Source organism: Hippichthys cyanospilos, chromosome 1, assembly GCF_059441005.1.
Source record: "Hippichthys cyanospilos isolate Australia breed blue-spotted pipefish chromosome 1, RoL_Hcya_1.0, whole genome shotgun sequence".
Classification (NCBI taxonomy): Eukaryota; Metazoa; Chordata; class Actinopteri; order Syngnathiformes; family Syngnathidae; genus Hippichthys; species Hippichthys cyanospilos.
Window position 1 is genome coordinate 24,131,560 of NC_142369.1, and position 13,577 is coordinate 24,145,136.

General features: G+C 39.4%; 1 protein-coding gene across 1 annotated transcript; it reads right to left on the reverse strand.

Annotated features, from left to right (window-relative positions):
* Positions 1 to 157: 157 nt before the first annotated feature.
* Positions 158 to 8,466, reverse strand: LOC148429751 (arrestin domain-containing protein 3-like). Its single transcript, XM_088433177.1, has 7 exons — positions 8,149 to 8,466; positions 6,813 to 6,854; positions 6,659 to 6,719; positions 6,389 to 6,539; positions 4,909 to 5,005; positions 4,580 to 4,836; positions 158 to 4,246 (listed from the first exon to the last, which is right to left on the reverse strand). Exons 1-7 carry the CDS (start codon positions 8,408 to 8,410, stop codon positions 3,995 to 3,997), a joined length of 1,122 nt encoding a protein of 373 aa, XP_088289303.1. The 5' UTR covers positions 8,411 to 8,466; the 3' UTR covers positions 158 to 3,994.
* Positions 8,467 to 13,577: the final 5,111 nt, after the last annotated feature.

Sequence of the window (13,577 nt, forward strand, 5' to 3'; positions counted from 1 at the left end):
TTCTAATCATGTCATCAGCTGAGGTCTGTGACATGTTGCGGTTAGTCAGGTTTTTTCACATTTTAAACTAAATGTATGGGGCTAAGTCAGATCAGAACAAAAGCAAAAGTGAAATTAAACACTCACATATACAATTGAAAAAGAGTAACAACAATAGTACACAATTATTTGTTTATTTTCAGACAAAATCGAGAACTCAAATTGTACAAATAGCATATTGACCAAAAATGACATATACAGTACATAAACCAATGAGGAGCAGATATCAATTCCTGATTTATAATGAGCATGCTTTTCATGTTCTAAATTATGAATGTCAAAGTGCATGTCAGTTGGATGGCAAAATAATATTCAGTGACTACAAGAGCATCCTCCTGATGAATTCTGACTAACAATGTTTACAGTATCTTTTCTCTCGCTAGAGAAGCATTTAAACATCTACACAAAATGCATGGCGTACTTCGAAAGGTGGAAATCAAATGCCTCTGTGGAGTTTCTCGCTTTTGCTAAATTTGCTAGATTTTGCGCATGGTAGAATTGGGCGCAAGGGGTATTTGCCGAGGAAGCAGCCGAGGCCCGGCCAATCCATCATTAGGAATCTTGAAGTGGGAAGTGCACGCAGAGTTAGCTGTTGCGCAAGTAGACTCGCTGGTCCACGCATGACACAATAGCGCGCATTCAGTATTCACACAACTATGTGGATGATGACTATCCATGGGACGTGCGTATGCGTTGGAGATCGCCTTAGAACCACAACTGCGCCACACCCACATCTAATTATTGTCAGTCTGCGATTAAAATACTTCCAAAATGATGATGATAATTTGTTTAATTAACTGACAGATGGAGTTTTTCTTGTTTTAATATCTAATTTGTAGATCCACAAATGTATACATTATTGTATCCTAAAATAATTCAAAAGGATTGTCACATTGTTATCAAATGTAGACCACCTCTGATCTTTCAAAGGCAGTCACGGTGCTATTTTAAAATATTTTTAAATGATCCATCCTTTATTTATTGTGATAATTCGTTCGATTTCTTTCTTTCTAGAATATTTCAGAGGGCTCATCTGCTATTGACCCCTTCCCCCAAAAAGCAGTGCTGGCATGGTGTGCTATTAGACTACATTTCCAGTGATAATGGTTAGAATTTGTTTCATCAGTTGATATACAGTGGGCCCCCGGGTTACGAACTTAATCCGTTCAGCGGCTACGCTCGTATCTCGGATTGCTCGTATAGCGGGCAATCCAAACCCATGTTAATTCGTGAATGCGTGCAACGCGCGCAGAAGCCTTAGGTAAAAACATCACGCTGTATACATATATTAACATTGAGTCACGTAATCTACTGTACAGTTGCATTAAATAGCAAATTCAAAGGAATAACGACTTTTACCTTTGGAAAGACGTGACTTGAGCTGAGATAAGCAGAAGTCAACACGGTAAACCAGATATGCTATTGGTCTTACAGTGTCACAGTAACTTTTTCAGTCAGGGTTTTCTCTACTTCCTTCCATCCCAACCAGCTGTGCCATCAAGCTAGATAAAGGCGTTCGGCCAATAGCATATCGGCACTTCTGTGATTGACGTGTGATGCCGGCCAATAGCATCTCCGTGAGTGAGACCAGGTGACCTTAATCGACCAATAGCATATTGGCGTCTGACTGATACTGACTGATACTTATTGGCACGTTTTTTTAAACGGTTGGAATGTATTGACATCTAATTGATTAAAACACATTTAAACCTGTGACGATTCTTTGTCCTGCAATCGGCACACTTAATTTCATGTCAGCTGTTTTTCCCCGACGTGAATTGTGCTGAGTGGAGGCGGAGGGGAGGGTGTGTGTGTTGTATCAACTAGGCACCATACTTATAGCTTGCTCGAACATTAGTTCACTGTTGGTTTTAACTCGCAGTATTGCAACAAGGGCGCTGTCCCAAAAGCATGTTGGGAGGTTGCCGTCTAACATGACATGCAGTTATGTAAAACGACCATTAAATAGCATTGAAATTCCGCCCGTAAAAGGGTGCAGAGATTAACGCTCAAAGTCAACACGAAACACAGATAGGCTATTGGTCTTACAGTGTTACAGTAACTCTTTCAGTCAGGGTGCAAATCACGGAGATACTAAAACATCATCCTCTTATTTCTTCCTTTACCGCTGCTAGTAATTTTAGAAGCTATGTCTAACAGATAAAGTTTGCAAAGTCTTCAAAACATTCCGTTTTTCACTCATTTTCTCTACTTCCTTCCATCCTGTCCCATCAAGCTAGATAAAGGCGTTCGGCCAATAGCATATCGGCATTTCTGTGATTGACGTGTGACGCCGGCCAATAGCATCTCCGTGAGTGAGACCGGGTGACCTTAATCAACCAATAGCATATTGGCGTCTCCTTGACTGACTGATAATTATTCACACTTTTTTTTTTAAACGGTTGGAATGTATTGACAATTAATTAAAAAAAAAACACACATTTAAACCAATGACAATTCTTTGTCCTGCAATCGGCACATTTAATTTCATGTCGGCTGTTTTTCCCTTTAACTGTACAAACACTACACTTAAATGGTAATTATATTTAGACACCGTGAGTGAGACAGTCAGTGTGACGTTGTAAGACCAATAGCGTTCACGATGTCGCAACTGATGAATTTGTCGACGCAGTTAAGCGAGAACATTTCAACATGTTCAATGGCTGGATTATTCGGAATGCTCGTAAGGCGAGAGGTTTGTTCGTAAGCGGAGGATTAAAATATCCCTGATCCACGCTCGTAAGGCGAATTGTTCGTAAATCAGGGTGCTCGTAAGCCGGGGGCCGACTGTATAGTCTAATTGAGGAAATTAACCCATGCACGGTGTTGTCAAATGATTACCACTGTGATTCTTTCAGCCTCCCCACTCCCTCCTCCTTGCCGGGCGGTGACAAGAGTGCTATTAAAATAACACTAAAATGACCGTTATTAGTATTTGTACTACGAGATGATTGATATATAATTCAGATGAACCTTCTCATGCCACGTTTACTTAAGAAACACAAAATTCACAAACATGCTGAACTGGACTTGCACTGGCATCATACTTAAAAACTGACCCAACACTGCCCCAAACACAGTAGACCAGACCTCCACTGGTACCATAATGAGGATACCCAAGGTTTTTCCACCGGGCGCATAGACACCAGTCAACCAAATTAAGGACCTTAAATGTGCTCTCGAGATAGAGGGGATCAAAAGAGCTATACTCAAAAGAAAAGTAACATTCAAGACAAGAGTAAAATGTAATGTACAGTGGCAGTCCTAAAACCCATCCATCCATCTATTTTCTATTGCCACCTATCCTCACTAGGGTTCCTGGCTTGCTGGTGCCTATCCCAGCTGTTTTAAGAGAAGACACCCTGAACTGGTTGCCAGCCACTTGCAGGGCACACGGAGACAAACGACCATACACACTCATAATCACACCTAAGATCATTATGGAGTGTCCAACACATCTACCATGCATGTTTTTGAAATTTGGAAGGAGACCGGAGTATTCGGAGAAAGATCCACATGGGCATGGGGGAAACATGCAAACTCCACAAAGACTGGCCGGAACGAGCTGGAATTGAACCCAGGACCTCTGAACTGTGAGGCAGATGTGCTGACGTCTCTGTCAGCGTGTAGCCCAGTCATATAACCGATTAAAAAAATTAAACAATAATACAGTACATGCGATAATAAAGCCGTTGGCTGCACAATGATTAAAAATGATGCATTTTCCCTTTATTCTTGGAAAGAAAAAAAATACACGGTTCAAGTTCATATATCGCATGCGTTGGAAATGTCAGTTGAAAAATGAGACTAAAGGAACTTTACTGACACACCTCAATCATACAGTATATTGGATAACCACATAATTCTTCCTTAAGTAAAACATAATAGGTTAACTTTTGAAATGATCAATAAGTAGATGCAGTGTTTGCACACGTTTGTAGGATATTATGATTGATCATTTTTTATCACCAAAATCCATCAAGGTGGGGTACATCCCATGAGCTTCATAAGGAGGCGGGGCATTGAAAGGCTGTGGTGTTGAAAAAGTGTTCCACGCTGGTGGGTTTTGGTTTCCAAATGATCCAAATTGAAATCCCGCAGAATAAGAAGGTAGGCCTTCGGCCATAGCAGATGCTTGAACGGCTGGAAGGATGGTTATGGGAAATTTGATCTCTGGGTCTGAAGCGTACTTTACATCCAAATAAACCTGTGAAAAATACAGCCACTGTTACAAATGTGAACTCAGCCACATTGGATTGTGTAGTTAGTTAGTTGTGTATGTATAGTTATATATATTTTATATATGTATAGTTATAAAAAAAAATCTTTTGAAACATATTTGAATTTGACACGATGGCTGTGTATGGGGTACCACAAGTCAACAAATAAACAAAGTGCAGTGAACTTCGGGCTTTGACAAATGGGATTTGATTCCTCTGAACCAAGCCTGACTGACGCAGTCCACAATTGACTTACAGTATGCTACGGCTACATTTGTTGGTTTAAATACTTTATTTGACAATGTGGACAAAATGCTTACCCTGAGTCTGTACTCTACTTTGAGGATTTTGCAGTTGAGGATGGAAGGTTCCGCATCATGGGGGACCGTGATGACCCTTTGGACTGATTGGCCAACTGAGGGAGGAATAGGCTCTCCCACCTCTTTAAGGAGGTCTTTAGTGTCGAGCCTTCGCTTTCCCCTTGCAAAGAAGCTATGCTTCCTGTAGATGCAGTACTTGGGTTTGATTTCACGAGTGGAGTTGTTCTGAATGTAGGCTGAAACCTTTATGCCCTCTCCTGAAACACATAGTACCTTGGATTCAGCCCCAGGGCTTTTCCGTTAGTCAGTGTCATTGTGAGTATACTTACCTTGGAGGAAACCAGATTTCTCAAGGTTGACATCCATAGCAACAGTTCCTGAGTTGAACAAATGCATTTTTTTATCCTTAGATTCATGTTGAGGTGCCTGAGAGAAAAAAAAAATCCAGGGAGACAACAGTTTGGTTTGATGAGGTCAGCAAAACGAGAGTGGATGAAAGGAATCCCATATGTTGGCTTTGTTCTTTCGTTTGGGAGCTGAAGTAGTTAGCAGAAGATGCGTATTGGTCAAATGTGTTAGTGTTCACAAAGTGTGTGATCGGAACCTTGATACTATCCAGACTGAACTAGCTAATTGGCGTTTATAAAGCCGTTAGCTGAAACTCGACCATGAGTGCCAAAGAATAGCCTTGTGTGGTGCTATTTTTATACTGGTATGTCTAGTATTTTCAACTGCGGGTTGTATAGTTGGTCCGAGGGTAAGTTACACGGCATCATAAACGCATGATACAATGTTCATGACAAAATAGTGGATGGGATTACAGTTAGGTGTGTTTTTTTTTCCCTAGTTTCTGGATCATCTTAATTAGGGGAGCTCCGAGCTTGATTACATTGAAAGCTAATTCTTGGGTATTGATTGATATGAAGTGCAGCCCAGTTTGATTCACATTTATGAGAAAACACATTTGGTCAAATTGCTTTAAAAAAAACAAACAAACAAAAACAAAGTAATTATGAATTAAAGAGAGCAAACAGGCTTTAAAAAGGCCCAAGATGCTCCAGCAGGAGTGCTGCGTGTGGCGTAGTTTTCAAGTTCCCAGCACAAGGCAGTGTTTAACTATTCATCTCACAACTCCAGTAGTGTCCATGAGTGTTTTTTAACCTCTTTTGAGACAAGACTCACATAAAAAAAGAAAATTGAGGCACTCCACCAACCAAAACCTTTAAAATGGTAAACTTTGTCGACTATATTAACAATATAAAGTCAAACTTCTCCATCACTGTCACTGACAAAGCTAGTGATGGTGAGATGAAGCCCCATGAACCATCGGAACATTCAGCCAAACTGTGCTGGCGGCCATATGTACCAACACTTCGTTAGGAGTTCACTAACATGTACTACAATCTAATTTCCCTCTACAAAACAAGTGATAATCAATCAGTGTACGTTTACTAGCTCTGGTTGGCCGGCTTTGTGGCACATTCGTATTATGTTAGGGGACATAACTGAGCTGGCAGAAAGCGAAAAGTTGAGCGAGTGGGGTAGGGGAATTGTGAGTGAGCAATGACAGATTTTGAGTGCGCAAACTCTTTTTCTATTCTCAAAATCTTTCATTGCTCGCTCAAAACCAATTATCACCCCTAGTAATACTCACCACTATCCTTTGTTACCCAAAAGAAAAGGTAAACATGAGTGTGAAGATCACCCGCAGGAAGTACAGTGGTGTATCTATTCAATCGAATTGTGAAAACCTCACCATGATATTAATCCACGCTTTGGGACAGATTTGTGATGAAAGTCTGCACTTACCATGATTTCCTGCAAGGTGCTGGGACTTGCTTGTGTCACAAAAGGAATCTTGATAGTATCTTTTGAGCGTATCCTCATGGATCTACTCAACTTGGTTTCCAGCAGGTACACGATTTTGCCAACGGAACCAGTAAAGGATGAGGGCATTTCCCTATCGAAGAATATCAGACCAGCATGACTTCAACATAAATCAACCATATTGTCTTTCAGAGTTTTGTTTGCATCTTGAATTCTTTTTATCATGACTAGTACATCCAAAAGATGACTTACTGCAAAGGGAACTGAAAGGTGAAGGGGAAGACATGAGATCCCGGGGCAAGAACATTACTGTCTGAAAAACACAGCGCAAAAAACCAAGAAACATTACATAATAAATCTAGTTGGCCTTGAATGTTGTACAAATGTGTTTAAATACAGTACGTACATGTTTGTCCATGCTCATTGGTCAGTAGTGATTGGTCATCATCTGATAAAAAGAACACAATTTGGTTGTTCAGCTGACACATGAGAGAGTGGCATTGGAGTAAAATGCCTTTATGTTTTAGAACAAAATTTATACTGCATAACAATTCCAATATATTTTGAAACACAATTTTACACCTGTTCGCATTTAGAATATACTGTCTTTGTAGGAAATATATAATCAATTCCAGCATCAAACTGTATGCCACCTCATTCTCATCCTCCTCATCCTTGTCTGACTTGAACATTCTAGCTAAGTTACCCAAACATACTGTATTACAAAATACAAAGCAATTCATAAAAAGCTAATTCTTCCAACACTCTTGTTGTGATGTATGCTGAGGCCTCACAAGCTGGACTCAGCATTTTTATTTATGTTTTAGTAAAATACACTAAAACAACACTTTTGTTTTGTGTAACTTTAGCCTCAGCCGGAGGAGACAACTCTGAATTTGTTGTATGTAGTCCAAGAATGCTCAGTCCCGTTATTTCCTCAAGCAGCAACAGGATGCACATTCCTTCAAGATATGCTCGCGGCTACAACTCACATTCAGCCACCGGTCCATCAAGCAAGCTTTGCAGCGCATGGCTGAACGCCCAAACATCGTTGTCCAATATTGCGACTGAAATACCCTTTGTTGACAAAATGCTTTCGGGCCGGGGGGGGCGGCACAAATGAAATTTTGTTTAGGGCTCCAATTTTTTCACGGGTAGCCCTGGCAATATACAGTATATTATGGATGAGTAACAATGCAAAGAATACGAAGTTCCTGCTCAACACACGTCAGTTACTTTGAGACTCAGCTAATATTCTACAAGGTGTTTTCTATTACTTGGGTACTTTTACTCAAGTGTGCCACACAAGTCTCCCCTTTTGCAGATGAAATTACCCCCCCTAGGTGTCGCGCACACCAGTTTGAAAACCTATATGCTTACACGTTGCAATAACTACATTATAATTATAATTGCATGCTTTTCTTTAGTTGTAAAGGTAGCACACTTTTCTTCTGAAAAATCTAAAATGTTTGTGCCAGTTACCGAATGTCTTTTTGTAAGATCCGAGAGAACACTGAGAGAATGCAGTGGCACTTAAATTTCTTAATAGGTAGCTTTGTTTTCCATTGACGAACAAAACAAATAACGGTGATTGAATACATCTTGTTCCGAAAACGTTATGTTAATTGCAGCAGGCCGACTGCAAATTAGTTTCCTCCGGGCATCTCAAACGACACAAGTTTGGACCTGCACACACATTTCGTTGCAACATTGATTCCCTTCAAATATACAACCGTACTTACCAGTGACGTCCCCGTCTCGAATAAAGTAATGTTTGATGCTGAAGTACTTGTCCTTGGAGTGGTAAGTCACAGTAGTCTGGCCGTGTCTCTCGGTCCACAACACCTCGGCTTTGCCTTTAAATTTGATGTAAAGCGAATCCGCTTTGCAATCTTTAGTCACTTCCAAAATTACTTGACCTGACACGGTGTCGCCATTAGTAAACGTGATTTTTTCGCTGACATCATTATAAGTAACTTTCAGACTCTTCACTGTAGTAGGCATTATGAAACCAAAAAAAAAGGACGATTCCTCGTTTATCTTCCAATCCACAACGACAGGACAAGCTTCCGCAATGGGCGCGCCTATAAGTTGTTATCAACTACAGCAACGCCCGCCCCCCAAATGTCGGTTCTTCCCCTTAAGGCCCGTTTCTACATGCTGGTTCTAATGTACAGTACATTAAAAACGTTGAGTTGTGTACTCTCATCGCACAGCCTTGCCCAATGTTTGGAGGGGTTGTGTTTGGAATGTTGTGAGATGTTCATTTTTCCACATGGTCTGAGATGCATCATTGTCGTGAAACTTCATTAGTTACGTGCGGACAATTTACGTTAGTTTCATTTCATTTTTACCACCTTTATTTTATGGCAGCTCAGGAGAAGTTCCCACATAGCCAAATTTTTAATTTCACTCCATGTTTTAGAATATTAAAAACTGATATTGATGTTTATTTTGAGTCTCTTAAGTTTGTAAATAATAGGAAAGGGAAAATGATTCTGGACATTCTAATTTCTTCAAGTAAACTATTTCAATTATATTATTTTATTATATGGATGTAACGATTATTTGGAATGTCGGATTGTACATATTTGTGTTAGTGTTTTATGTTCTGTTGTGTTGCTGGTCTATGTTGTATTAACAAGAAATGTTTATTGTGAATTAAAAGAATATGTAAATGGCCTTTGACATATACAGTATAGCGCTTTTCTACCTTGGGTACTCAAAGCGCTTTACACTAACTAGTCATTTACCTACTGATGACACAGCAGCAGGAGCAACTGGGAGTTCAGTGTCTTGCTCAAGAACACTTCGACATGGTCGGGGGATTGAACCCACAGCATCTACATGTTTTTTTTTTTTAAACAATCCTGATAACAATTGGAGAAAAATGTTGCAATTACAACTTAAAATCATCTATCCACACAACCGTACTCCGTCATTTATTCTTTCTTCTCAGATCACATATGAGCTGAAATCTACTCCCTCTCACTTTTTGGCAAGAGACTGTTTTCACCCTGGAGTGGTCGCCAGTCAATCGCAATGCTTGTATCAATTACCACTCAGCGCTCACATTTATTTTTATTGGCAACTCGGAATCTTCAGTGCGTGTCATTCAAACTCAGAACATAGTCTTGTAGTAGCTTCTAAAATTTGCCATCAGAGCCAGTCAAGGGTGGGTACATCAGGGATTTTTCATAGGGCGGAGGAGGAGGCTCAGTTGGCTCCTGCATGAAGTTTATCTTCATACTCGGCATGCTTGAATTGTGTTCAGTGCCAGGCTCCATGGGCAATTGCTCCACGTCAGATCCCTGGAAAGATTGCAGGACAACCACGGGGAATTTGATCTTTGGATCTGAGGCGTACTTGACATCCAGGTAGATCTAATATTTTGAAAGAGAAATTGAATTACTGTATATGAAATCATTTTGTTTATTTAGTGCTTTTTTGAATGCATTTTAATTTGCAAGATGTTTCCCCCTCTCATGTAGGATGTGCACATCTTGTCGTTTGCAAGTTCTCCTCATCCTCATGAAATGGAAATGATATGCAATTTTCAAATGTTTCAACAAATCTAAAACGTGAGGTTTGTGTTTACCCTACTTCCCTGTACTCCTACCCCTAAATAAGATCTAGTGATATCAATTGCCTTAAAAGTCATCTAACTACAGTACTAAGTAAGTTCATGTATGCGTAACTGCTGAAAAATAGGAAAAATCCCAATGGGTCTCATATAATTTTTTAAGGCACTGTAGCTCCCTTGATCATCATGTAAACATCATGTTCTAAACATATAGAACTACGCACTTTCTGCTTTGCACAGATTCCAGAGTGACCTGCAGAAGGAGGGATGGACTTGCCCACTTCTTTTAGAATGTTCTTGGTTTCAAATTTCCTTCTGTTACTTGCAAAAAAACTGTACTTCATACACAAGCATTACTTGGGCCTGATGTCCCGAGATGATCTGTTTAGAATATAGGCCACCACCTTAATGCCCTCCCCTGCAAAAAAAAGTATTAGCTCTCAGTGTATGAGTCATATTTGTCATCATAAAACAAATGAGCTGTTTATTTGGGAAGGTGAATTGTTATTTGCTTACAGGGTGGGGAGATGTGTACAGAGTGCTGTTTAAACACACAAATACATTTCATTTGTTTTCCTACCCTCACAAATAATTTTTGATACCATAGCAACTTGTCTAAATTGTTAGGACCTAATCTGAAGTTCTTATCATAGTGAAAAGGGACTTTGTGCTACAGTGGCTGTGAAAAGTCCACACCTCCCTCTTCAAAAGCCAGATACAAAAAAATTAGACCAAGATACATAGTCCACTGTGACCTATATACTAAACTATTCATTTGGGGTGGGGTAAGGGGGGACTTGGATGTTCACCAAACACATGTTGTAAATTACGTTATGTTGAGGCCGTCTGCTTTTGCAAACTGAAACGAGGGCCTTGGCCAAGGTGGAGAGAATTATGAACAGTTTGAAATAGCAGTCAGTTTGCACAAATGTCAGGAAAAGCCTATGAAATGTATTTGGTGTAAATCTATGGCACTTGGAATGATGGCAGGCGTAAACTGATCCATGAGTATAAATATGAGTGTAAACGTGATTGGTTAATTCTGAACACACCCACATTTCCAATTGGGTCCCTGGCACTTAGCTTCTACATTAGATCAGCAGATTATTTTTCACTTGTGCATTTTGAAAATATTTAACTTTTTTGAAGTGAGTTGTACAGTTTTAAGGTCACACTAATGGCTTCAAATCATTTATCTTGGTCTCATTATCTTATGTCACAAAACACTGGCATTTGTACAAGGTGTTGAGAGGTTTTTTTTCTAGCCATACATTTACTGTACATGCATGTGGTTTAGGGTTCGTTCAGGAATATGCTCTCGTGTGTTCTGCTTCAATTTGAAACTCAGACCACTGTTCAAATGTGCTGCGCAACTGTGTTTTTAGAATGCCCCCCCCCCCCCCCCCACCCCCAAAAGGAGTGCCAGAGCATGCTTTAGATGTTTCAAATATGGACACACTGCTCCCACAGTTTTAGGGCAGTATAGATGGAAACATTCACACACTCGCTGATTGGTTCATAACATAGTTGGGAATCAACAGAAGGGGGGAGCGCACACAAATTCTCCGAACACACCACTCAAGTCGTGGTAGGGCATCAGAAGGACTCTCTGAATGCACCCTTGACTGCAAGGTTTTGCCTAGAAAAAAATCCATTTTTTTTCAATATTTACTTCCATTCTGACTGTGCCTGAATAGAAGTTCATTTTCTTGTCAGTGATGTCTTGCTGTGGAGCCTAGAATAGGGGTGATAAAAACTTATATGCAGCAGTGTCTGTGTCATATTTTCAAAGCAACATCTTTGAGTATGAATTGTGTCCTGAAAGATGGATATACCATCAACATCAAGTCACTGTGTCTTCTATGAATGACAGCGAAATAAATGTTGGCTTTGCTGTCACTTCTCATCATCCTGCTCAGATTTGCCTCCAGACTGTATTTGATTTTTCCATGTGAGCTCTTAAATGATGATGGTAGGTTTCTACAATATAGGGCATCAAACTCAGGAAAATGTATTCTTAGTAAATAGCAGCACATCTATGTGTGCTCAAATTGATATTACACAATTTTGAATTGACCCCAGATGAAACTCACAATTGGGGGATTTGAAAGGTGAATGGGTACGTGTGAGAACCCTGAGTGAGCACACGGTTACCTGCAAACGTAAATGTCAAACTGTTATATGGCTTTGTAATCATACGTTCATCTACTGTACTGCATTTTTCACTATACATCCCTACACGCCCATCATGTTTCAACAAGTATGGAACTGCTTCAAACCAGTGATCCTTAATTTTACTCCCAGGTACCAAACTAAACCAAAAAAACCTGGCTCTGCAGGTACCACCGTAATTACCAACATTAAAATAAAGTAACTTAGGAGTGTTTGTAAGTTTCATGTTTTTATCCTCCAAGGTATTTTTAAAAGTATTCTCAGCCACTGTTACACTGGCCTCTGAACAATTTGAACATTACCAATGAATGTAAATACTGTAAAAAAAAAATGAAAAAAAGTACAATGTAATGATTCAAATAATGTTCCAGAAGCAACCACCAGAAAGTAGTTTATTCCAATTATTTACAAAACAAGGCAAGATTGGAGTGCAAACATACAGCCAAGAAATTTAACTTTTATACTAGAACAAAATAATGATTAATGACAAATTGTAACATACATGCCTAAACGACATTCAATATCAAGGCAAACTGAAATACAAGCCTTAACGACATCTTTTGAAGCAATTGGTGGCATCTTGGAAGAAAGGCTCAATGACATGCGTTCTTTAAAACCATTTTATTATGTAAGTAGTGACATCTTGTGATGCAAACAGTGACATGCAGCTTTGTGACAAATGTTGAATAAATAGGTAGTAAAATTTGAGGCAGATTAATAGTTTAATTTTGATTGATTAATTGCAGCCACAGTTAAAGTGTTTATTTTATTGCATTGATCTCATTTTTCATGTCTAACTTTGTGCTTTAAGTATGCTGATTAGATGAATTTTCATGCATCGGGCTTCTTGTGCTTGAGTCGTTGAGGGTTGGAAAACAAAGATCAATCACACCCTGCTGTGGAACTAATTGGCTGTCATTCTGTTTTGCATAACTTTATAGGCTCCTGTTTAGTGGGAGGGCAAGTTGAGGAGCAGTAAGGAGACATGAAAATGGAAGAGCATGGGAAATTAAACTGAAGAAAAAACACCTCAATACCACCATCGATAAAGGTGGAGTAATTTGCATTCTTTGAAGGGTGGAGCTTTGTTTTAGTTGGGATTCAAATTCAATTAATTAGATCAATTAACTACAGATCATAGTTCACTCATCTCATTATTTACTTTTTCAACAAAAATAATGCACATTCAATGCTTAAAAACAATCTGGTCTTCAGGATTAAATGCAAATTTTCCTTGCTTAAAGGGAACATGTGTAAGATTGAGCCCATTTTTCATTATGGACAGCAGGAGGTGCTGCATTTACCATTGTCCGTAGCTATAACAAACATGCCAGCCTCTGGAAAAGTGCCACATAGAAGTGTATATAATTTAATGATAACTAGACCTATGATTATATTTAAAACATACTGTTGGTT

Bases quoted from the DNA above. Each gene is read 5' to 3' on its own strand.
- LOC148429751 (XM_088433177.1), bottom strand. From the start codon at position 8,410: ATGCCTACTACAGTGAAGAGTCTGAAAGTTACTTATAATGATGTCAGC. The intron at 6,720-6,812 runs GTACGTACTGTA...TGTGTTTTTCAG, and splicing joins CAATGAGCATGGACAAACAT to ACAGTAATGTTCTTGCCCCG. The intron at 6,540-6,658 runs GTAAGTCATCTT...ATTCTTCGATAG, and splicing joins ACCTTTCAGTTCCCTTTGCA to GGAAATGCCCTCATCCTTTA.